This window comes from Epinephelus moara, chromosome 17 (genome assembly GCF_006386435.1).
Source record: "Epinephelus moara isolate mb chromosome 17, YSFRI_EMoa_1.0, whole genome shotgun sequence".
Lineage (NCBI taxonomy): Eukaryota > Metazoa > Chordata > Actinopteri > Perciformes > Serranidae > Epinephelus > Epinephelus moara.
Genome location: NC_065522.1, coordinates 12,798,763 through 12,823,687, shown reverse-complemented (window position 1 = coordinate 12,823,687; position 24,925 = coordinate 12,798,763). Strand labels below are relative to the sequence as shown.

Below are 24,925 nucleotides of genomic sequence, written 5' to 3'. Positions count from 1 at the left end.
CAGGCACATAAAGATGTTCTCCTATGCCTTCACCTTGAACTCTGAACTGGGATGGAACTATCAAGATGTTGGAAAAGCCGGCGTTAACCCATTACTAGCCACAACAGGGAGGTGAGAGTCTCCACTTTATTTTAAATCATTAATAATATGTGCAGAAAAGTGTGCTTACCTGGGGTTCCAGCAATCTCCACACTTAATGTGCGTTCAATGGTTTTGTTCTCAAACGGTGATCCCTTGTGGTCACTGGAAGACAAAAAAAAAGGGCGACTTTTTTACTCCTCAGGTGAACGTGAGAGAGGCTTTTGTGATCTAAGAAATGGAAATGAGTCACAAAAATGCCTCAACTTGGATTCTAGTCTGTTATCTTTGGCTCTCTTTGTATTTTTCTCTGTGGTTTGTTGTTGCGTCTTTGCCTAGAATAATGTGGAAAAACTTCTCACACTTACTTTGGAGACTCTGGGGTCAAAGGAAGTGGCAAGGTGGTTGGTTTGGCTGCAGAACACAAAGGAGCATGGGTAATTATTGACCTAGGTATAACACTCATTGGCAGAAGAGAACAGGTCCACATTCTGCAACAATTAATCTCAAATTGGCTCATTAAATGCAATTATTACTACGAAAAAAAACAACAAAAAACACCCATACCTGGTTAGAAAGCCTTTCTATGGACACTAGTATAAAAACCATATATTTTTAGATTGACCCCGTTTTAACAATTAATTGTCTTAAAGATAGACTGTCCACTCTGTGAGGCAGGATGAAGTGATGGTACGGATTTCACAGGTGTCTAGACACAGACATACCCCGCTCAAGACAACAAACAGATCGAAAATGGAATAAAGACATAAAGAGACGATGCCACAAACAAGACACATGACAGTGGGTGAGCCCCTCTCTGGACAAAAATAAAGTCATAATCGCATGCACCAACAGCAGAGGAGGGGAAAAAAAGAAGGAAGAAAGGAGAGTCAAGGAAGCTTGTGCAGTTGCCCGAGGCTCTGGCCGACCTGTGCTCCAGCTAAGGGAACGTGGCTTTAGTACAGTAGCATGACGCTAAAGAGCAGCACCCGGGCTCTGAGTCTAAATGTACATATTCAGCACACTCAGCTCAATCAGCCAAAGATGGTTCAAGGGTCGACTTTATGAATACAAGACGTACAGTAGCAAGACAAGGCTCGCCCCTTTTCCCACCCCCTCCTTTTAAAAAACAAAAAAATCTCACTCTATTTGAATTTAAAAGAATGCCTCCGGGACTAGCAAAAAGCATTGGCTAGCAGGCGGTTTGTTGTCATTGTTTATGCCCTCAGAATGACTGTTAGATTCGAATTAGAATAGGGGTTAGTTGTGAAGTCAAACTGGGAAGTGGTTAGAGCAGGAGAGGGAGAAGAGAGAGCAGAGATAAGGCCAGTGGGGGGGATGCAGTCATGATTACCTAACAACGGGAGGCCCTGGTCGTCGGGGTGCTCGCTGAGTGCCTGCCTGTGTGGGTGCCCTTGCCCTTGTATGATGCAGGGAGGGGCGGGCTCTGCAATTCTAGTATCTGGGAAGAGTGGGCCCTGTGAGAGCACCGCTGTGGGGCTGCCCGTGACATGGTCATCATCATCATCATCATCAACACCATCATCATCATCATCATCATGGTGAACATCCTCCCCATAGACCCCCTGGTTTAGCCACCCGAGGTCTAGTCCAAAGCCCATGTCTAGCCCTGAGTCTGGCTGGTTAACCCAGCTCTCTAGGTCTAAGGCGAGAGGTGACAACAGGGACCCTGTGTCAGGCTCTTCAAGCTGACTTGCTCCCCGGATTCTACAATCAGTGGTCCCTCCCAACTCTTCCTCCTCCACCTTTGAGGGAGCCTGTGCTGGGCTCTCAGACCTCCTACCTGCTGATTTGCTCTGAGTGCTGGGTAAGGGGGTGATCTTAGGTGGGAGTAGATGGGCTCGATACTGAGCGGGCCTCTGTTTGGAGGTGAGCAGCTGGCTAAGTAAGGGGTGCCCCGGCTTCTCATCTCTTTTCCTAATAGTCACTGTGATGTGCCTATGTGGTGCATGGCCGGCACCACTACTGTTTCTACGGCCTTGCCTGCCAAAGCCCTCACTAGCCTGAGTGGCGCCCGCAGCCTCTCGGCAATGCTCACAGCTGTGACTCACCTCTCGGGGAGGGAGGGAATAAGAATGCATATACCTAATAAACCTAGCGGCGGCCAGGCGGCCCACATCGCCTGGCGGCCTTCCTTCTTCACTGGGCGGCCCGTGCTCCAGTTTGGGGCGGGCATGGCCGCAGGTGGAGGTTCTGTGGCCGACAGGGATAGAAGCACCCTCCGACTCCTCAACCCCGTCATCGTGAGTGCAACGCTGCCACTTCCCAGCCCCAACACCAGCCACACTACACTCGCCTGCAGCCCGGCTCTCACCTCGCTGGTGATGCTGCTGCGGTGGCTGCTGCTGCTGCTGATGTTGTTGTTGTTGTTGTTGTTGTTGAGATGGCACAGATGACTTCTTCTTGGAGGTGGTGGAAGAAGAGGAAGAGGAAGTGGAGGAGAGGGAGGAGAACGAGGAGGTGGATGACGAGGATGGCGAAGAGGAAGAGGAGGAGGCACCAAGACCCAGGCCACTCTTGTCCCTGCTACTGGCACCCCCCCAGGCGCTCTTGGCTTCACTGGCTTTGGTGTGGAGCAGGATGTCATCGGTGGCTGTTAGGTATTTCAGCAGCTCTGTGCAAGGTCGCCTCACCGGGCGGTTCTGTTGGCTGGAGCCCCCTCTTGCTTTGCCATTCCAGGGGCTCGCCGTCTGTGCAACACAATAAGACAGAGAGAGAGAGAGGGAAAGTAAATTTGTTTGCTTAAATAAAAAGTTTTGCTCACTCTTGTTAGTACAGTGCAGTTGATCCAGTTGCGAGAAATGTTAAGTGCTTTATTTGGCACAAAAATAAAAGTTGAGATGGAGCCAGAGAGAGGGACTCAGACAGCCTGAGCGCAGTGGTTGCCCAACTGTCTGGGAGGCGATGTTGGGAGTGCGGTCCGCCCATCATCTTAATTGCGTGGCCCTGCGAGCACCACCGCGCCACTCTGTACGCGCACCATGTCCTCCGGGAGTCCTCATTCGCTGTGCTCCAGAAATGGATGACTCAAAGGCACAGTATGAAAATAGACTATGTGAGGAAGGTTGACGCACTGCATGTGCAAACATAGTATGGGCAACACACACAAATCTATGTCTGTGTTGTGTTTACCACACAATCTGATCACATACAAGTGCTTTTTACATTTAGAGGATTTCAAACACTAGGGAGAGCATAAAACAAGTAGACATTTTTTTCCCCAAACAAGAGCAAATGATCAAGTGCTGTAAGCTGTAGATGACACGGAACATACAATATGTCACATTCTGACTTGAAATGCAAACAGATTACTGAAATCACATACTTTATTTATTCACATTCGTAAACTTATGATAGTTACACTGACTAAAATTAATCTTAATCAACTCCGCCCCGTTAGAAAAAAATCCTTTTGAGAGCCGTCTAATGAGAACATCAAGTCTGATATTTTGATCTTGTCGTCTCAAGGCATCAATCTCTCCCGCAAGAGTGCCTGTCGCTGTTTTTTTTTTCTCCTTTTTTTCAACAGGCACCATACCAAGGCGGATAAGTGGTGGAGCTAATGAGACAACGGTGCCGATGCCTCGCCTGGAAAGCCCAACAGCAATCAGCCTGTTTTCATTACGAGATGGCCCCCTGGGATGGCAGACTAGAGCAGTAGTCTAACATCTTCTAAAGGCGGCCACCAAAACAAGAAAGTGTGAGAGGGAGAGAGAAAAAGAGCAAGAAACCAGACAGAGCAAGAACAGAGTGAGAGAGATAAACAAACACTAACAGAAAATGTGTGTACATGAGTGAAATAGCAGCAAGGCAGTGTGCGTATTTGTGTGTGTCCCTACCTTGACGACGGCAGGTGGTGGTCTGATCCGGTGGTTGCTGCTGGCTGCATGGTTCTGTGCCTTGCCACCTGTGTATTGATTATAGCTGAGCTGGGAGTTTGCGGGTGCCAGAAGGAGCTTCATCAGCTGCGAATGGACCCAAACAGAACAAGAGAAAGTGGTGAAGGAGGGGGAATTGAGCGTGGGTTGTGCAAATTACCATTTTCTTTCAATTAGACAGCCTTGTGCTTTGTAAGTGTACAAACAAAAGAGACCAATACTGCAGTTAGAAAAGATAAAAATCACTGACATATTTAAAAGATGAGAGATTTTTTAAGCAGTTTCTAGCATGTGGCAGAGCAAGTCAAGTTTTTTTTCCTTCCTGTGCAGGTGTTTTTGTGTACACAAAGCCATGCTTCTCTAATGTGATTGAATAAACACACTCAGGCATGTGGCTAAAGGTCATTTGGAAGGGACCGGCATGAAATAAAATGGACTATAACTGAACATAACATAACATTTTAGGTCAGAGCCTTTAAGCTAGAGAAAAGCCCAGATGGTATGGTTATGTGTGAAAATAAGAGCGCAAAGGTAAGCTGACTTCTCATCTGGAGACCTGACTTTGTGCCAAAAAAGATGGCTCGGGCACGGGAGGATTAGTCGAGACCCACTGAGAGTCGACGAGATGAGATGGATTTCTCCCCCCCCCCTTACTTTCATTATGTGCCGGCTTGATTTCAGGGCCTGTGGCACTGTGTCAACCAAAGTTGGCCCCACCACAGTGTTCATATCATTGAATTGGCGCCACAATAGCACTGTTATGTAATTAGCACTGAGCAGCAAACACACTGATCCATTCCATTTACTTCCTCCCTGCATCTGCATCTGTGCACGCTCTCACTGCACATACAGTGACTACACTGTGGCAAATGTGGCAAAGTGTGAATTGGGCGTTGCCAAATACAGAAGTCTAGCAGACAAATGGCCACTTTTGCTGCCCAGTCTTGTTGAAGAGTCTTATCTAGTGTCTGCCATATACTGGCACAAAAGCAACAGTGTGCACAGGGTTGGAGGTCATGTCTCAGGAATAACATATGCTGTGACCCTGAAGTGGCGCTGATGGGGGGAATCTTGAGAAGGATAAGCTGGTGGTCCTACCAGGGAAGGCTCCTCAGGCTCTGGGGTGCGCGGCGAGCCGTCAGGGGAGGAGGGACAGCTCCGGTCACTGGCATTGGTCACGTCCCCATCTGCCAGGGCCTCAAACGAAGGCAATCCGTCCTCATCCACCGGGATGCTGTCCAGGGTCTCTGTAAGCACTGCCAGCAAGTTGGCCTCATTTTCTTCATCTATCTTCTTGGGGGAGGAGGGAAAGGGGGAAGACGGAGACAGAAAAATAAGAGAGACAGGAAAAATAGGACATTTTAGTCAGGAGAAGTTGCATCTCTTTTTTTTTTTTTATCTTCCAGGGAAGTAAAGGTGGTGGGTGGTTGCATGCAGGCTTTCATTGTTAATAGAGTGGGAAGATTTTTTTCTCTTTTTTTTTTTGCAAGCAGCATAGCTGGCTCTATTTTGGCAGCCTTTTTAAAAACAAAATTCTCTCCCTGTGCAAGTGAGTCAAGCCTGTCACTCATATTTTAAGCACGCAGCTTACTGGACCAAAATAATATCTCCCCCAAGAAACCCATTACCAGGGCTGACAAGTGGCAAGTATCTAGGGGAGACAGGAATGGGTCGGGGTGCGCTGCGGTATGGAGGGGTTTGTTGGGGTAAGGGAAACAATGAGCGGAAGTTGACTGTCCTCTCTCTTCCCCCGCAGAATTGAGAGACGATCGGCTTGCCGACAAGATGTTTGCAAGCAATCCTCAGATAAGGCGAATTACCACCCGCTAATGCGAAATAAATGTGATATATTTAAAATGTTGGCATGACAGCCGATGTTCACAATGGGCGGGAAGTTTGCATCAACATTTCATGAAAAATAAAGCTTGTTCTTGCCACTCAGCTCCTCTTTGATGTACCAGAGGAGCTGTGTGCTTGCTGCAGCTGGCTGTTTAACGGCAGAGATTATAACTGTGTGTGAGAAAAAAGAGACAGAGATGAATATATGGAGATGGATAGCAAGAGTGAGGGAGATGTGAGCTGCCAACTATTGACATCAGGGGTTCGCTGGGGATAATAACTATGCATGTATGTGGAGGAAAAAAACAAGAATAGAGAGAATAGATATTAGGAGTGAGAGGGATGCAGCTCCTGCTTATGTGTGTGTGTGTGCGCACGACTGTGCCTTTGCGCAGTGACAAGTGACAACAGGAACTGTAAGTTCCAGGGCCATAAAAGCCCAGGGGACTTTAAGACAGCGGAAAGATAAACAGCGTCGTCACCTCGGGATGTTCTGTGGCCAGCCCAACAAGAACAAATCCCTTTATGCACAGGGCAGGATTATCATCGCTCGGCGACGGCGTGTGGCCATCATTATGCCAAGGGGGCCACAAACCTCTCAGATACCAGCACTATACCTCAGAAGACTCAGATCCCCACATGCACAAAATTTACCCACCCACTTGTTTCTGTCTACCCCACTGATTTCACATAATTACACGCCCACCATGGATGGCACTTTTGGAGCTGGTTTGGATTTACCAATGAGATAGCAGTCATTTTAATGCCACCCCCCCTTTCCAATTTTCATTTATAGATGACACAGATATCATAGACGTTCAGTTAGCTAGCTAACAGTGAGGAAAACGTTAATCTGATGTTCATTGAGTAGATTTTCTCCTAACAACATGAGCACTCAGTCATTATTAAAAAATGATAAAGGGGACATATTTCACAGAGATAACACGACGTAGACTGGGGGCCATGCCGCATTGGCAAGCAAATGCCTTGCAGGAAATTGCTCTGTATGAGGTGGCATGCTGTTTAATTACTTGCAAGGAGCTTCAAATCCACTGTGCTGGAACCCTATGCCACTGAAATGTTCCCCATTTTGCAGCATCCCAAGTTATTACCTGAGCACTAAGCGGGTAGGTATTAACCGCTGATAAAGCCGGAGCCTTTTCTTAGCCCAAACATACATACTCGCATGAGAAATTGAAAGTAGGATCATTTTAGATTATCACAAATGAGTCTTTAATGAGCCAGCCATCTGTTTGGGTCCAACCTAACCAACTATCCAGGCAATGCAGTGTTTGGGTAGGGCTTTATTCACCTCTCAAGAGTCGGCTCAAACCTAAACATTCTGTAGAAATTACAGTGTGTGCCACAGTGTGACACTAGTTACATTTAAAGTTGAGAGGGTTGTGCAAGCTTCATTATGTCATGGTTTGGAGAGGATTGGGGAATTTCTGAGGCTGTGGCAGGCTCAAATGTAGCGATTTCAATCCTGTTTCAAAAAACCTCCACCAATTGGCAAGCTCCCACAGGCACACTGTATCCCCGAAGATAACCCAGAAGGGACTCTCATATTCTGAAAGAGACACTTGTAAAACCCTGAGTCGTGACGATCATGCTGCAGCCGCTGCTGCGGCTCTAGTGGAGGCACTCATAGGCCAAGTGGGGATTTGAGAAACTGGGGTAAAGAGCAAACCTCAGTGATCGTTTCTACCCTGGAGAGAGCATGATCTAATACCCCTGTCCAGGAGGGCGAGCTTTTCCATGCCAGCATAACGACCACACCTTGCAGAGTTTCTGCACCAAAGTCAATCTACTACCAATGACTCACCTGCCCCTTGTATATTTATAAACAAAACCTCTGTGTGGGTGGACTTCAGGAGCTATGGCACCCAAAGGGGGTAACGCTGGGATAACCTAGCAACCTGCTGACGGCCATGTCCACTTATATTGATTACTACAGCAGCTGCTGAGAGGAAAAGGGGGCACGAAGAACAAAGAGAGGAGAGAAAAATTGTCTCGGTGGGAGCACTTTCTCGTCCATCCCGCTTAATGGACCTCACCGAATTAAAGAGATCTTAACAATCCTGGGCTAATTGTGGGATCACAATATATTAACCCCGCTCCAATTCTAAAGGGTGCCATTTTGTGGCTGTTTTATTCCAAATGCTTCAATTAGCCATAAAACATGCTGGCAAGTGCTGGCAGAGCTCCTCTCCCCCCCTCCTTCACCCCAGCTTCCCCACGTCGGAGAAAAGAAAGCCAACTCCAGTTGTTCATTATTAGGTGAGGCCCTTTTGTTATCAGGCAGGCTGTCTTTGAGGTTGTCCTTGCCTTTAACTCTTTTATTGAGTTCCACAGCACAGCATTGTGTTCCAGGAGATACTATTCACACAGCTGATAACGGAAGGTGAAGGTGCTGCTTTAAACAAACACCCACTTCTGAACACTGGGGCAAATAGCCAAATTAAATCTGCTAATTGCTTCTTGAGGATTCCAAGCTCCTGAGCAAATTTGCCAGGGATCAAATTTTAACGAGCTTTTCGGGGCAATGCATCATTTACACGTTAAAAGGAACCAAATGTGTTGTGAAAGTGCCAGAATGATAGACCCCGATCACTGAATAACATCAAGATGAAGTTTCAACAGACTAAACAGCCCCGCCGTTATCTTCAAATGAGAGGCAGAACATGTGACAGACACTCTGGAAGTGGGGAGATAAAATATCTCCCATTAAATGGGTCATCTGGTATTTAAAATACTGTTTATTCTCACTGTCTCCTTTTGCTCACTCGTTCCTTCTCTCCTTCCACAGATAGAAAAGTAGCAACCAGTTAGTTCAGACAGAAAACATTCTTAATAAATTGTCCCCTAAATTGCGTGGCGGGGTTAAATCTGCGCCTTGACAATTTAATTGCGTTGCTTCATCTCAATCTTTTATTTTTTTTCCCTCCGCTCCCTGCTCTGTCAGATTTCAAAAACATTCCCTTGGATGAGGTTAAGCGACTAGCCAGACCTTCTAATCATGGCACAATCAGAAATTGTGGGGGGTATATGTGCGTGTGGCGAGCGGGGGGGGGGGGGGAGTGGTGGTGGTATCAAGTCGTCACATCTTGACTCTGCCAAGAAAAGCAGCCTCGGATTTGATAAACAAATAATGTCATTCTGTGTTATTACCCCCGGCCCCCAGATTTCAGAGGAAATAAATCAACGTCAGCCTTGCCGTTAAGGCGTTAGTCAGGCCTGACACGTCGGCCGGTCACACAGGCACAACATATGGCAGCGGAGAAGGAGGGGAGGAAGGAGAGGCAGGGAGGGTAAGGTACGGCACGATGCACGGCGGAGAGACAAATCATGGCAGCCGCCAGAGACGTCTGGTCATTTAGCATGAGCTTACTGAGATGGAGAGAGGGTGATTATGGCCTATACGGAGCGATGAAGCCATACATAACACTGTTAAGTCCCTGTGTGTGTCGGTGTCTGTGTGTGTGAGGCAGCGGTGAAACAGTCTGACGATGTTCCAAATCATAAAACTAAGTGTTAAACCTCCATTGTGGTCAGGGCCGTGATTGGCTCAGTAATACGTAGCAGCGAACTGACGGCTCCTGTTGTTTTCCAAGTGACTGCGGAGTCAATAGAGCATCTTGTTATTTTGAAACAATTTCCCAGGCAAATGATACTATGGACTAGATATCGGCGGTCTACATGTTCTGGACACAGGCCCCTCTGTCTCTCCTCTATTATCACCACACTGAGTTCAGTATATATTCTGGCTTATCGTGACGGTTTGTGCTACAAATTGCTAAATCTTGCACCCTCTAAATGCAGACAAGATTGTCCAGCCCAAGCACCAGGCAGCTGATTTTAGGATTCTCCATCCTACTTAGCTATAATGCCACAACTGGTCTTGCGATAATCCCTCCGCCCTGGCAAGAATTCACTATTTCTCTGCCTCTGTTGAAACAAAAATGGCAGCTCCCTGAATGAAGAAGGAGCGCTGTTGCCGAAGCTGACTGTTTACATGCCAGATGTCTGTCTCGGTTTGGAAGGCTACGTGAGTTATACATCAGTGCAGAAACAGTTCGACCCATCAATGAGGACCAGGGTGTGTGTGTGTGTGTGTGTGTCTGTGCAGAGCTGATGCATCTCCTGGGAACCATTTGAGACTGTTAGAGCACTATCAGATGAGCTGATGGGGGAAAGAGAGAGGGAAAGAGAAAGTGAGAAGAGGAGATATCTCTGTGTGTGTGAGAGAGTGAGCCAAAGAGAGAAAGAGAACTGTTGTTACACATCCTGACACAGGCCAGATCCGATTGAGACACCTACCCAAGGGATGTTAGCAGCGCTGTTCTTTCTAGTTCTCTGTGGAAAAAAAATATATCTTTGACCGGTAACCTTGCTGCTGCTGTTGCTAAAACTAACAACCTGAACTCTGTCACACGTCTGCCGAGATCAGATGAGGCTGTCACACGCCTTCAGACACACCAGGCCCCGTCTAACTTTGGGTCAAAAATAATTTAGTTGTGCACCTTTTCCACAACCAGAAAGATCTGCAGTGGACCCCAGCGATCAAACAGCTGGATAGACAACGTCTGAAACATCCTCCTTATATTTCAATCCAAACACGGCATAAAATGCATGCACACTTGTGCTCTCACACAGCTATCCAAACAACCGATAGGATCACAAGGGGCTTCGGTGTGTCCTGGTGGAGCCTCCCCATCTACAGCCCTGCCCCAAGCTGCTGTTGTTTTCCTTCTACAGCCGTCCAACAGATGGTCCAAGCAAGCGTTTGCTAACACCACAGAATCGCACACCATCATAATGATTGGACACTCACTCTTTTGTTTTGGCAGCGACTTTCCAATCGGCCTGGCATGAGGAAACCCTGATTGCTGTGATTGCTCTGACTCTGACTCGCTTTGACGGTCACAGCAGGAGGGGGAGAAAAACTGAGATTTGGAACCGCGAATAAGGAATATTCAGCTAGATGCGGAGATGGGATGAAGAATGGTGCTTCCCTCTGCTTTTTTCGCCTAATGGCATGCAAATAGCTATTTGCTTAAGTCGGCAGCTCTGAATGTGCACCACTAAGCAAGGGGGCCTTTGAACATACTGTTACACTGTTGATAATGTGCTGGAGGAACACAGGGAGGGGGGACAGAGCGAGTGCAGGGGGGAGGCAGGAAAAAAGGAGGACAGAGGCTGTTTCCAATGTCCATCTTGCTAAATGGACAATGCCACATTTCCTGGCTGGACTGTAAGTCTGCCATCAGCAGTCAAGCGTAGCTGTCCATAAAACAATTACACACACACACACACACAGAAGGCTGGTCACTTTGGTTCTGACATTTACATAGATTTGCGAGGGGAGCAGAACGGACCAGAACTTCTTGTTTTTCGCACCGAGGACTCAGTGTTATTATCCACTGCTGACACCACCTTTACACTCAGCCACTCACACGCACACACATGCGCACACCTGCACACAAATGCAGCTCCTGACCTTTCAGGCCCTGCCAAGCCCGTCGAGGGTTTGTGGCGTTTCATTTGTCACAGTAATGTCTTCCTCGGAAAGATGCCAGCGCAAAGGAGAGCCAGGGGTACAGTGGACAAGATATAGTGGTCTACGGCGTTTCAAACAAAAGCTGCGTTTCCTGTGTCATTGTCCTATTCTACATCTTTGCGTGCATGTGTTCGCGCATATGACAGGGGGACGCAATATCACAAATTTATGGTAATTGAAATGGCAGAATCTTTTGGGGGAAATGCAGTCAATTTGATTCTGCGGCAAAAAAGGTCACCCTATTCAATTTGCACTCAATGCCATACGTGGTGCGACAGGGAAACGCCTGAAAGCAAACGATCTTATCAAGGCCTCACAGGCTTCACCACTGCATAAAAGCTATTTGCTGATTACTAAATAAACGCATTATCTTTTACCTTGACTTCTGTGTGCACGAGCGAGTGCCTTTTCGCTCCTGGATCCAGGTAGGAGGCTGCCACTGCAGTGTGTATGCCTCTTATCCCTGAGTGACTTTGTGAGCATGTTATCTGAGTAGGGTTTTTTTTTTTCTCACACACTTTCAAGTGCCATATGTGTATGGGCTGCACGTGTGGTAGCAGTGGTCAAACACGGAGGACTTCACAAGCCGTTGCATGTAGTGTGAGTGGTAACGATGTGGGGATGCGCCTATCTCTACAAGTAAAGAAATGAAAACACATCAAAGAAATCGTGCACTTAAGTCGATACAATCCCAAGTCATTGACGTAAGGCAGGGGTACTATGAGAAATGATTGGAGGGGGGCATGAAAGCTCTCAGAGTCTTTCTTTGTAGCATCAACATCGAATGTATTTCATCTTAATCTAGGATCTATTCTCTGTGGAATACTGATCATGTTGCCTTTAGTTTGGATAGGCTCGCCTTTCACTGCTTACATTTAGCCGAGCGCGGCTGCCACACCTGCACACGCTACTCGACTGTGAAACGTCTGCCAAATGCAGAATGATCAATGGTCACTGACCACTTGATGACAAGCGTCCAACACTCGAAATCCCTTCCCAATCTGCCCATCAAGTTATTATACAACACAGCCCACAGCCATATGAAAAGAGGTTTGGCTGGCCACGGTATAGCCTGAAAATGGTCTTCTGGAAAGAGTTGATTAACAAGCAGACAATTTTAGAGCTGTTGACTTCCTGAGGTCAACAGCACTGTCATGGTGGATAAATGCAGCAGATTTATCCCGGATACACCACTTCACAATTTCACAATACACATATTTCACAACACCTGATAAAAAACATGCTTGCTATAGCTGTGCTTGTGCCAAATATTCATGTTTATAGCAAATACTTGATACTCTACAAGTATTAATTACTTGCAAGAGTCAATTAGCCCTAGGGATAAACCCCAATCTTTTTTGAGCCCCAACCCATGTCCATACCCATCTATAACATCCATTTTCTTGAGATGGACTTTTCCACTAGTCCTTCCGAACACCAAATAATATATTCATGTACGTTTTTGTTTTACAAAAAGTGCAGTGGAAGGCGTGTTTTATATCTGCAGTGACCAAATGTCTGTAAAAGCTTCTGTCTTCAGTTTAGGCTCAGGAGCTACTGATTGGGCAGCAAGTGAGTCATCCAAGCATCCAGTCACTCATGCATCAGCAGAGCCTCGGAGAGCCTCTTGAACTATTTGAGGCCTGTGCAGACTTAAATGCTTCAGGGGGGAAATAAGCTGGAGCTATAAGCATGCAGTGCACATCATAAAGCTTAGTTAGAATGGGGAGGTTTTTTTTCTGCATGGGCGACAAAGCTCTTAAAAATAGACTCTCAACCAGGGAAACTAGTCCTCCACATGTACAGTACAAGACTGCAGCCAAGGATGTGTTAAAATCAGATTGCCTGAATTATAACACAAACTGTACTCGTACTGACCGAATGCTTTTCCCTGACGATATAATCCAAGAGCAACATCATAACTCTGCTCTCTCAACTTGACTGTGCTGGACTAACATGGTATCTACTATGGCACAAGGCTAATCAGAGCTAATTGGACGAGCAAGTTCACACCGGCTGATCTTGTTTTTGCTGACCTATAGCTGTTTAACTTCTCACCTTGCTGCAGTCATGTGCAGGTGTGCTCAATGACATCACTGCTGGGTGAGCCTACAGGTCCAGCAGCGCTCACCTCTGACCGCACTTAAAGTGGCAGTCCGTGCCAAAGTCAGAAATACATATTCTTCCACTTACCTGTGGTGCAATTCATCACTTTAGATTATTCTGGGCGTGAGCTGCCGAGCGTTGGAGGTATCGGCCGTTGAGATGTCTGTTGTCACTTGAATATAATGGATCTAGATGGCACTTGTGGTGCTCAAAATGCCAAAAAAATACATTTGAAAAACTCAAAAGCAATGTCTCTTTCCAGAAATCATGACCCAGTTACTCAAGATAATCCACAGACCTTGTCGTGAACAGTTTCATGTAGGGACTATTTTCTTTCTACTGAACTACACCTGCTGACCTGGGTAGAAGGAAGCAAGCATTTACTCATGGATGCTCATGACAGAGCAAGGTGTGAACATTCATGTCATCATCCTCAGCTGAACTGTGAGCTAGCAGTAGATGCACGCTTCCGTCTGCGCGGTGATACGGTTGGCGAATGTAGTTTGGTAGAAAGAAAATAGTTCCTACATGTAAATGCCCACAACAAGGTCTGTGGATTATCTTGAGTAACTGGGTCATGATTTTTCAAATGTATTTTTTGGCGCTTTGAGTGCCATCTTGTGCTATTTCATTCAAGAGAAGGCGGACATTTCTACAGTTGATATCTCCAACACTCTGCAACTCACGACCAAACAATCTTGATTGATGAATAGCTCTACAGGTATGAGGAAAATGATGTATTGTGAACTGTCCCTTTAACTGCCAAAAGTCGAAGATGCTGCACCTCTGACCAGAAAGAGCAGTGAAACACCTATTTTCAGTCTGGTATTAAGTCACTCTTTAATGCCTGCCAGTTCATCCCATAACTTCATTATTTGTATTTTTTAATTAACTGCTAACAGACCACCATTTGTCCTCTAAATTATTAATTATTGTTCAGAATCAACAAAGTTCTTTGGAAGCTGTGACACAAACACACAGAGATTGACAGAATATGGCAAACTACCAGAGCAGAAGGGCTGGCGGAGGCTCCTGCCACTGCTGGGCATGTTGGCACGGAGTGCATACACAAACACACACATACACACACCTGGGATCGATTGGCCTTTCCTGGAGAGGGGAAGCAGCCTATCGCCCAAGACTGATAGCGCTTCACCATGAATCACAGCACTCACTGATTGAAGGCCCCTCTCCATCCGCTTCCCTCTCTCTCTGTCGAGGTTTCCCCTTTTCATCTGTTCTTGGTGCTGTTTTCTCACTACCGGCTATCACTTTCACTCTGTCCTTTGCACCCTTCTCCCTGTCACTCTTTGATCAGTTCATTTCATCTCTATGCAAACACCATCTTGCGCTTCCTCTGTCGCGAGTATGAAAGCATTCTAGGAATCCACTGTTTATACCTTTCTCCCACTCCAAAGTGTACGCTACTAAATAATACAGGGAAGGTTGGTCTTATCACATGGCATCATTGCAACATGTTGCCGTGTGTGTGTGTGTGCATGTGTCTGTGTGTGTGTGTGTGTGAGAGAGAGAGTATGGGGGTGGGGGGGCGGTGGATTATTGGCTTAGTGTTTTGGCCAGGTTTAAGTGAAACAGCCCTGAAAGGCTCTTAGTGGAGATTACCCCAGGTACTAAAAATAGTCATTCCCACCCAATACACACACGCGCGAACACACGAAACAGAAAGCAATGATAGTGTTGTGTCTAGCCAGAAAAGACCACTATCTGATCTTTGTATAGGGTGTCTCAATTACAAAAAAAAGACACACACGCGCATGCACACGTACACACCGGTGGCTCCAGTGTGATGAGAGAGATGGGTATCCACTGGGGGCAGGGGATCAGCTGGGGCACGAACACCAAACCATGCCTCAATCAGCAGCAGCGGGCCCACTGGGAGCGTGGGATAAGTGTGTGTGTGTGAGTGTGAGGGAGAGGGGGTGAGAGCTAGACATGCAGCCAAGCAGCCACCACCAGACCAAAGGATGTTCCCTTGCTCTTTTTCAAAACATACCCCGAGGGGACTTTTTTTTTTTTTTGGCCACCACCCTGCTCACTATCCCTTTATTTTTCCCCGCCTCGCTCCCCTTCCTCCTTGCAGCCTCTCTCTCCAGAAGCGATTGTTGGAGGCCAGAATATATTTGTTTAGCCGCTGCAGCTTCAACTTCCCATCAGCCAGGAACAAATGCCTTGCCTTGGGAGCAAAAAAGACAGAGGGAGGAAAGGGGGAGGGAGAGAGAGACAGGATGGCAGAGAGCAAAGCCCACAGTGTTGCAGGGCGGCGGGTTGAGAGCTCTTGTTGTGGAGTGGATCTGACAGACGCTCCGAGATGACACAGGCTTGGACAGCCCAAGTCTGCATCTCTCTACTATACGTTTGCGGCTACTTGTCTGCGCTCCCTCTCTCATTTGTGCATCTTGAAACAGCATAGCCGCGGGTGTGGAAGCGCGGCTCGCCTTCAGTTTCGACAGTGATGGAGGATTCCTTCCATCAGACAGTGCAAACAATGTATCAGCACAGGAAAAACTGAAGGGAAGTCGAGATGAGGAAAGTATGGTGTATTCTAATAAGACTCACTTGAGAAAATCATATTATACAGTGGAATATGATAATTCATACACCCTTTGCTGGAGCGGTGAACTGGTGCGGGTGGTGTACTCTCAAATGTCAGCATAAATTTGCAAAATAAACGCAAGCGGCATTCAGCAGGGAGTAGGAACAGGGACAATAAGGGTCTCTGCTGTCTGTGTGTGTGTGTGTGTGTGTGTGTTTGTGTGTGTGGGCGTGACAATTCCTCTCAAAGGGTCCATGACTTTGTGCGCACTCCTGTTTCAGCTCACGGGAGCGCCCAACAAGTGTGTGAGCTAATCTGCGCTTACAGGGGGAAGGAAGGGCCGCCCTGAGGAAAACATTTCATCGCAGCATGTTTTTATCAAAGCCTGCTAAAGATGACCCAATCAATCTAATCTGCCTTTGCTTAAAAATAAGCGCCTGAGCATCTGTCCGAAAATGCTCAAACAAGCACGACAAAGCGGCATAATGCCTCACAAAGTCTGATGCCATCGTAACCACATCCCGTTGGAGGAATATAAAGACTTTGCATGACCGACACGGCCCACATATGTATGCTCACGTGCGCCCATTCGCAGCAAGTCCCTATGCAATATCTGAGTAATACTTTAAGCCTTGGCATCTTATTTTACTACCTGCAAAGCCCACAACCTTTTACTTCCAATCCGTGGGCTTTGATTTGGGCTGGCACAAGTCCAAGCTTCTCCTGCTCTCTACATTTGTCTCTTTCACTACCCATCTGTCCCCTTGTCTGTCTGTCTGTCTTGTCATCTGTTGGCCTTTTCTGTCTATCCCTGCGCCTCCCTTTGTTTCGCTTTTCTTTATCTGCCCTTGTCCCTTTGTCCCACCTGTCCATCTATCATCAGCGTATCTCACAACAGGACAGGTACAGCGGCGATAACATGTCAGAAGGTAAACTCGGTGCCAATTTTCTTGCATATTCACGTAGACACATTTGTCTGTGTGATGTGGCGATTCCAGCACGACCGCCACCGGGACGTCCATGTCGGAATCCGATAAAGCTAAAACCAACGAGACACGTTTCCATCCATCAAACAGTTGCAGCTCGACATGAAATCTGACTGGGGTCCTGCGGTTAAAAAGACTTTGCGTCACGCTTCTATGCTATTATCTTTGGCAGTACATTGGGAACTTATTGGAGTAACCACCCCTTAACAACTGCAGCCCAAAATAGACTGTGGACTTTCACGGTCGGCCCGTTTTGAAGAGGTGTCAAACACACTGTGCCAGGAGCGATAGCTGTTATGTGTGCCTGTGTGTGTGTGTTACAAGAGGCGGGTGGCGGTGGGGGTTGAGGTGTATCATTCTTCACATTTCGTGTCAGGGACAGTTGGGACAGTGGCAGGGAATGGAGCAAAAGGCCAGCCAGGGGACAGCTTGTGATCTAAGACCGTATGTTGCTTACGGAACAGAACACACACACACATACTCAGACAGAAACATGGGCTCATTTGCATCCATACACACACTACTTAACACTGCTTATACAGGGTGTAAGCAATTTGTATTTTTCCCTTAGACTTTGTTTAATGTGACAGCACTGTTCCCAGTCCTGACTTTACTGCATAACCGAATCAAACTCTGTTTCCTCATTTGCTGCTGTCTGTCACATGGAACCTGAAGAAAAAGCCTGGTCCAAGAAAAGAAGTAGGTGTTTGTCTTTCTGTCTGAGCTGCAAATCATTTCAACAGTTGACTTACTTGAACTAATGAAGGTGGCTCAAACTTCCAGAGCATGTTGTTTGATGGGGACTTTTAAAAGAGGGGCCTCAGCGTGACAGCTGCACCCAGCTGTTACACATGTTACTCAGGGCAGCCTTGATCAGCTGCTACCTGCTTTTTCTTAAAATACACACACACACGTGCTGATTCGTTACGTGTATATATATATGCATGAAAGAGGGGAAAATGCAAGAAAACAATGAATACACATGCGGGATTTAAATCAGGCTGGTGATTAACATGTTCTCTAATGTTAAACTTTTGATTGGATGCTTCTCGGCCCTGTGTAGAGGCCAATCAGGGGGGGCGCAGGAAGTACAGCTGCAGCCCCAGCTTTCTGATCCTTGCCGAGCGGCAAACTTTCCCCTGTCAGATTAAGTAGGATTAGCTGGGTCCTGCCGTATGATGAACTGAGCACTTCATATGGTGACTTGAAACTTTCCAAAGATGGGAAAAAAAAAAAAAAACCCTGGTCAGGGAAATGCATTACTTGCTTTGAAACCCCAGTTTGCACTGCTTGATTAGAAGCCTTTCCATATCCTCAGCATAACACAATAGCTGCTGGCTTGCTCGGTGTGTGAAAACATCACCCACTTACTGCAATTTACAGTATTGGTGTGGATGCAAACACGTGCGCCGGTGTGCACGAGCATGCGCCCTTGCAGACACACTAATACAAGCTCTTTCTCACATTGGAAGTAACACACAGCTTCTTGCTCAGAGCTAGTTTCCTCATCAGGGTCCTCAGTGGGTGCTAAGTTCCATTGTGTTTTAAAATGACACACACACACACACACACACACACACACAAGCACATGCACACACTCTCATTGGTATTTTTATCCATCCCCAGAGCCACTCAGTGGCTGTAAGGCATATCACTCTCAGACGACAGAGGAGCCACGGTCACACCAGCTAGTACTTAAGGCACCCCTTCCTCTGTGCATGTGTGTGTGTGTGTGTGTGTGTGTGTTGGGGTGGTCCACAGAGGTAGAATGTGTGGTGATATAAAGAGACTCTGAAAAGGTGGCAGTGCTAGGGAGGAGGTCAAACGTGGAAAGAATTTAGCCTGTTATCAACTGTTGCCTGCAAGACCACTGAGGAGGCACGCACACACACAAAACACAAAACAGAGCCCCTGAAAACGTGACCACATGACAGGGCCACAGGCACACACACGCTTCTCAGACAGGGTTTTTCCTCCCGAGGCGAGGCTAAAGCATCCAATCTCAGTCTTTCTTGTCTATCTCTGGCACTGATAAAGGCTTATAATGAACTGGGGACTGGAACTCAGTCCCAAGACCGATGGCTTTATGGCCCTGGCCAGATCATCACCCTCTGTGGACTTCGTTTGTCACCGGGTGAGGACAGAAAGAGAGGAGTCGGATGGAAAGAGAGGGATAGGAGGAGGCAGAGAGAAAGAAAAGGAGAGGGAGAGAGGAGGGGAAGCAGAGATTAAAGTTTTACACCCCAACCTTTGAGAAGCGTTTTGCAACACAGCCGCTGTGTCCACGAGTTTACTACCAGAGCGTTCCTTCAGATGTCTGCCGCATTACTGACTCTGGGCTGAAATAAATGCTCAAAGTTTTGATAAGGGAGCCTACAGTCGCGGCCAGGATGCAAGCAAGGGGACAAAGGTCCTCCCGGGCTTATCGTTCTTCACGTTATCTCCCCTTTTGTACTTCGGAGCAATGTAAAAGCATGTTTGTAAACTGGAAACAGTTGTACATTTTGTCTGGCTCACACTCAAGCGCGTAGTGTTTGCTAGGGCATGTTGTTAGCCAAGCTCACTCCTGACCCCTGGGAGAGCATATAATGGAATCAGTGTGGGTGCAAAAATGTTCCACAGCAGCATAATGCTTGTCATGTTATAAATATCAATGAAGGCAATGCATGCATACACGTAAAGGAAAACTATGTGAGCTTGACTTACCTCAAAAAGACTGGATGCATCGTTGCCATACTGGGTGGAAATAATCTCTGATTGGTCACTGTACCATTTGAGGCCACCCAGGAAGCTGTCTGCATCTAAGTCACTGACATCCAGCTCTGAGAGGTCAAGTTCAGGGAGGTCTGGGCAGAGGGGCTGGTCTTCACCAACCAAGGCAGCACACTGGAGAGGAAAAAAGAAAACAAGCATAGTAAGATGATCTCTTTCATATGCAAATCAGACACTGAATTCTTTGTGCCAAGTTTGAAAACAATGGGGGAATCCAAATCTGGACAGGAGTCAAAAGTCTTCTGAAAACCTGCTGTTGAGTCCGAAACAAAGGAAATCCATACATTGTATAACGCACAAAGCCTAAGCCTCTCATCCAAATGACAACTTAAGTCCAAAATCCCTGATAATTTGGACAACGTCTGCCACGTTCACTTTATTACTCTTCTGACTATGACTCGATTGATTGTGATCAGAACAGTTCCGCAGGTCAGCTCGTTTTGCACGACATGCAAACCTGCAACCTGTCTCTGCTCTGCTTCTGCCCGACCGTGCAGAACGCCGTGCCCTCCCACCACCACTCCCCGAGCGCTGCCATTGGTGCTGGCCTCCGTGCTACTAAACGCTGCCTGTTGACATTTTGTTATTCACCAGCCACTTTTATGTAATCTAGCCAATGTGTACTGTATGTAGCAGCTGTTCCTGCTTCCTCCCCACACTAATCATCACACAGCTCTGTTCTGGCTGCAAGTGAGGGGCCCTGGACTGGAAATAAACAGGGCTTTTGGTGGTGTGAAAAGGTGTTTTAGCAGACGTGAGAGAGGAGGCGACAAGTTTATGGGGCTTAGCTGATTTTGCAAGATCATTTAGAATGACAGATATTTGTCATTTCGTACAATCCCTATTTGTTGATGTTGCAGAGAATAAGAGACATCATTATGGATAATATTCCAACAGCTGAAACAGCAGCAAACTTTGAAATCTGGAGTCAGTGATCATTAAAAAGGTAAAACACAGCAGAGCCTTGGCGTGTTTACACTCTGTGCCTGTGCACATGCAAATCCAACCCTGACAAAACAGCTCCATGGCTCCTGCCTAATAGGATACACACTCCTAATTTTGTTGACAACACGTCAGCCATTGTATGAACGCTACAGCATGGCCTTAAGACAGATATAAAATAGATATCCTCGGGCGAAGCCAGGAGGTATTTGGCCCGCAGACTGAGGAGGGATGAGAGACGGGTTCGGCTCAGGCAAAGCTTGGAGACGGATGCTGTGCCAAGTAGGAAAAACCGCCCAGACACCGGTGTCACAGTTCATCTGTCGTCGGATTCGCACCAACGCGAATACACGATGACTTAGACTATGATGAGACAAATCCGTTGTGTTGCAACCGCAACAGCGAAGGGGACAGATTCACTGCGTCTTAGGCTTCCCCTGTGATGATCCAGCGTGACAAGGCACGGAATGGAAAAAAAACGGTGGCAAAGATGTGAGGATATTCAGAGGCTGGACGTCCTGTGCCCAATTATCTTATGGACTTCTTGGTGGACTAATGAAATAGCGCCGCCAGACAGACAATCAGGGCGCACCACAGCGCTCCGCTGATTTACGCACGCATCGCACATAAAAGCACCTGCTAGGGGAAGATTATTAGAGGAAGTACTAACATCCTGGATGACAGTTCTCTCACAGAAAGAGCACGGGTTCTTTCTCGAGTCTACATGCGTTACATTTCATGACATAAGACAAAAAAACCTTCGAGAATACGCGTGCGTTTTGTTTGCTTGACGGTAAAGACTCTCTCTTGAAGCCTACCTGAGGAAAGTGACAGGGTGCGTGTATGCTCCGGTGATTAAAGTGCAAAGGAGCGCATCTGAATGAAAAGCAATCCCTTACATGAAACAACACATCCTTACTTTTATCAAACGAAGGCAGTCTTAGTTCTCATATTCTCATCACGCAGCCTAGATGACCACATATATGCAGCCAGACCGCATCGTTTAGTTACAGAGAAGCATCCTGTATGCACACCAGTAAGTATAGCCAGGTGAATGCCCACAACAAGCTGGATGGACTCGGTAAATTAGGAAAAAAGGGGACGACTAAGTATCCTTTTGATGTGCCTTATTATCTGAATGCACTTTTATCATAACGCAGGAAAAGGTAAGATAAGATTAAAAGAACGACGGGAGCGAATGGGAGCTTGCTTGGATATAGAGATTAAAAATACGCATGAGATAAAATGAAATACGCACAAACGATGATCAAGTCTGGCTGGATGTTGCTCTACAGCCAGTGCAACGCTCCACCGGCCGGGATGTTGGCATACAGACGTGCCCGGTAACGTTATGATGCTCCTGCGCAATGCCAGATAGTCCTCAGTGTGGACAACCTTTGCTCCTGCCTTTGAGAAAATAACATGCCCTATCCTGACACAGCACATCAAAGGGATTGTTATCGTCAGTGGATTTCATGCGTCAGCGAGATACCTGACTTTGAGACATTTCAGTCATTTCGGCATGAAAAAGCTTCTCGGCACCGGAGCGCGTACAGTCCGCGGCTGGGAGGAGATCCGCAAGCTTGCAAGCACTCGCTCCGACTGAGCAGAGATCCTATGAGGAGAGCGATGGTCCCGAGCCTGTGCACGCATTACAACTACATCTTTAACTGAGGTGAAAAGGGAGATTCCGCACATTCCCTCCACTTGTCATATATTCCCGTGTTGTATATTCCCCCGCATCCTCAACTGTGTCCAGACGCGCACTACACCACCGGCATGCCACCGCCAGCACCACCACCAGCAGCTGCAGGAGCAGAGGAGGAGAAGAGAGAAATCACTGTCTCGGATAGTCAGTGTTGTCCATCGGTCCAGGGAAAAAAGAAAGTCCAGAGGGCTAGAGAGATGAAAGAAGTCGGATTTTTAGATGCGCTCACCTCTAATTCTCTCCACACCGAGTCCTGGTTACACCTGTCCCACGCCATCCAGCCACTGAATGACGTCCGAGAGAGAAAAAAAAAAGAAAAAAGGAAAAAAAAAAAAAAGAAAAAAGAAAGAAAATCAAGTAAAAAAGAAATCCACACACGCTTCCCACTCGCTCTCACACAGGCAACTGCTGCCCCTCGCCGAGAATGAACCGAGGGCACCTGTCTTACAACTGCTTTCCATCACATGACAAAGCTATTAAAAGTAGGCAGGGGAGTGACTCCGAGTCCACACTACTCGCCAGTGACGCGCGGTGAGCAGGCGGGGTCTGGCTGCGCACATAGTAAAATCCTCTCCGTGCACTGCAAAAAGTGTCAATCTCCAAACCACATTATGGCTTTATCTATCTATATCTACACACATGTTCACACAGTATTGCATGTATATATTCATAAAGAAAGCAACAGATTAAGCTCGTGGGTTGTGTGTCTCATTTTGGGAATTTCAATACAGAAGTAGCCTTAAAAATGAGGGGTAGGTTTCCTTTCAACATTCAGGGGGACACAGTGAGAGGTTGGGGGTACTCCACATGCAAATTTTACACATCAGACACTTAATTTCCTGCATTCTGGTGACTTTATTACACCAATTTGTGCCTTTTGTTGCATCAGTTTGTGGTGTCAATGTCTTTAAGTTTGTCAAAAGAAGTCATTTAATGCTTTCATGTTCTTATTGCATGAAATATTGAGGGGATATGTCCCCCCTGTACCCCCCCCCCCAAAAAATTCTACGCCTATGCTTACAATTAATTTAAAAATAATAAACTCACATATTTTTTCAAATAAATTCTTAAGGAATCCTGATTTAAGTTAAAACTCAAATGCAGGAGCTCAGATTTGTTGTAAAATGTTCTTTATTTTTAAAAAACAGAATTCAATGAGCATTTTTTGCAGCGTGCACGGCCGCAAATCGCTTAACTAAATTAGTGCAAATCTGGTATTGTACTTTTTTCCATCCTCAAACTTGTAAAATGTCAGGAATATATATACGGACCCCCAGGATCAATGTGCTTTTCTTGGTGAGTTCCATCTAATAATTTGTCACATCATAAATGCCCATCATCAGTCATGTCTTAGGTTTGATCTTGTGGAAGCAGATGGGACTTTGCAGCACCTCGAAATTCACTGAGTCGCCGTCCCTGATCGTTTCTAGCTCCCTCCCCCAAAAGTGACTAACATTTTTACAAAGCTGATCCGGTAATGTCACCGCACCTACAGGGATTCTTCTGCAAGAGTGCGCACAAAACTAAAGGTACTGACATCCCTGCATGCACAAATGATCATATATCCTAATAAAATAGTCACATTAGGTCTTTCCAGAAACAACTGAGTAGAAATTATAAGCTGTACTAACAATAGAGTATAAAGCAGTAAAAAAAAGAATCACTATCTTATAAAACATTGTTTGCTCCATTTGTGTTCTAACCCCAGACATGACTGTAACCTGAAATGCCTGCTCTTGGAGTATAAAGTATCAAAGAGGGTAATTCAGTCTTTCGGAAAGTATTTTTTTGTCCATTCAGAGGCAATAAAAAGGACAGGTGGCAGTATCAACCGTGTATACAGTGTCAACAGGACGTGTATAGGCAACACTACCTCGGTAAAATAAAAACAAAAGCTTTGTGGACATTTCAAACAAAGCGGGGTTTCTGTTGGGTATAGACTGACAAGCTCACTGCAGAAGGAATCTCTTCCAATCCTTAGTTATTTTCCTCCTCTAAACATACATTTAACATTAGTCTATATGTAAATTATCGTAAGGTGTTGTCAGGTGTAATGTGATTCTAAAACTACACTGCTGCATTAGATTAAAAAAAATAGTGTCTGTAAAAGAGAGGAAATGGACAGTTTTATGTTTAGACATTATTTCCAGGAAAAAAGCAAGTTAACTTCTGACAATACATTGCTGTAATAAGAAACTCACTCCATGGAACTTGCTAGTCTCAATCCAATTTTTACTCTTGTAAGCCTATTAAGTCCACCTGAGCATGCACGGAGCAATTGTCTCCCTAAATTTGTGAACCACATACAGTAAGTCTCATTAAACACAAAATTGCACAGAAACCTGTAAAAAAAGGTTGTGGGCCCTGGATATGTAAATTGTGCAGACTGTGTGTGAGCATGCCAGTGTTCGCTCCTGCGAGTGCAGTAAGACGTTATATGTGTGTGTGTGTTATGCTTATGGGTATCTGAGGGCATTTGTA

The 24,925-nt window shown here is 46.3% G+C and overlaps 1 protein-coding gene across 6 annotated transcripts in view; it reads right to left on the bottom strand.

Moving 5' to 3' along the window:
* The window catches only part of ppargc1a (peroxisome proliferator-activated receptor gamma, coactivator 1 alpha), a 37,981-nt gene extending 15,082 nt beyond the window's left edge, over positions 1–22,899 (bottom strand). For 2 of the 6 annotated variants that reach the window (XM_050066734.1, XM_050066737.1), the window contains exons 1-7: positions 22,674–22,899; positions 19,729–19,908; positions 5,076–5,270; positions 3,939–4,064; positions 1,433–2,789; positions 447–492; positions 170–243 (exon numbers count right to left, since the gene is read on the bottom strand). In XM_050066734.1, the coding sequence (XP_049922691.1) occupies positions 170–243; positions 447–492; positions 1,433–2,789; positions 3,939–4,064; positions 5,076–5,270; positions 19,729–19,908; positions 22,674–22,721 (2,026 nt within the window). In that variant the 5' untranslated portion in view covers positions 22,722–22,899. Of the gene's footprint in view, positions 1–169; positions 244–446; positions 493–1,432; positions 2,790–3,938; positions 4,065–5,075; positions 5,271–19,728; positions 19,909–22,228; positions 22,633–22,673 lie in introns of those variants that run through there. The other 4 variants (XM_050066738.1, XM_050066735.1, XM_050066739.1 and 1 more) reach the window with 4 other exon arrangements.
* Between the last annotated feature and the right edge of the window lie 2,026 nt (positions 22,900–24,925).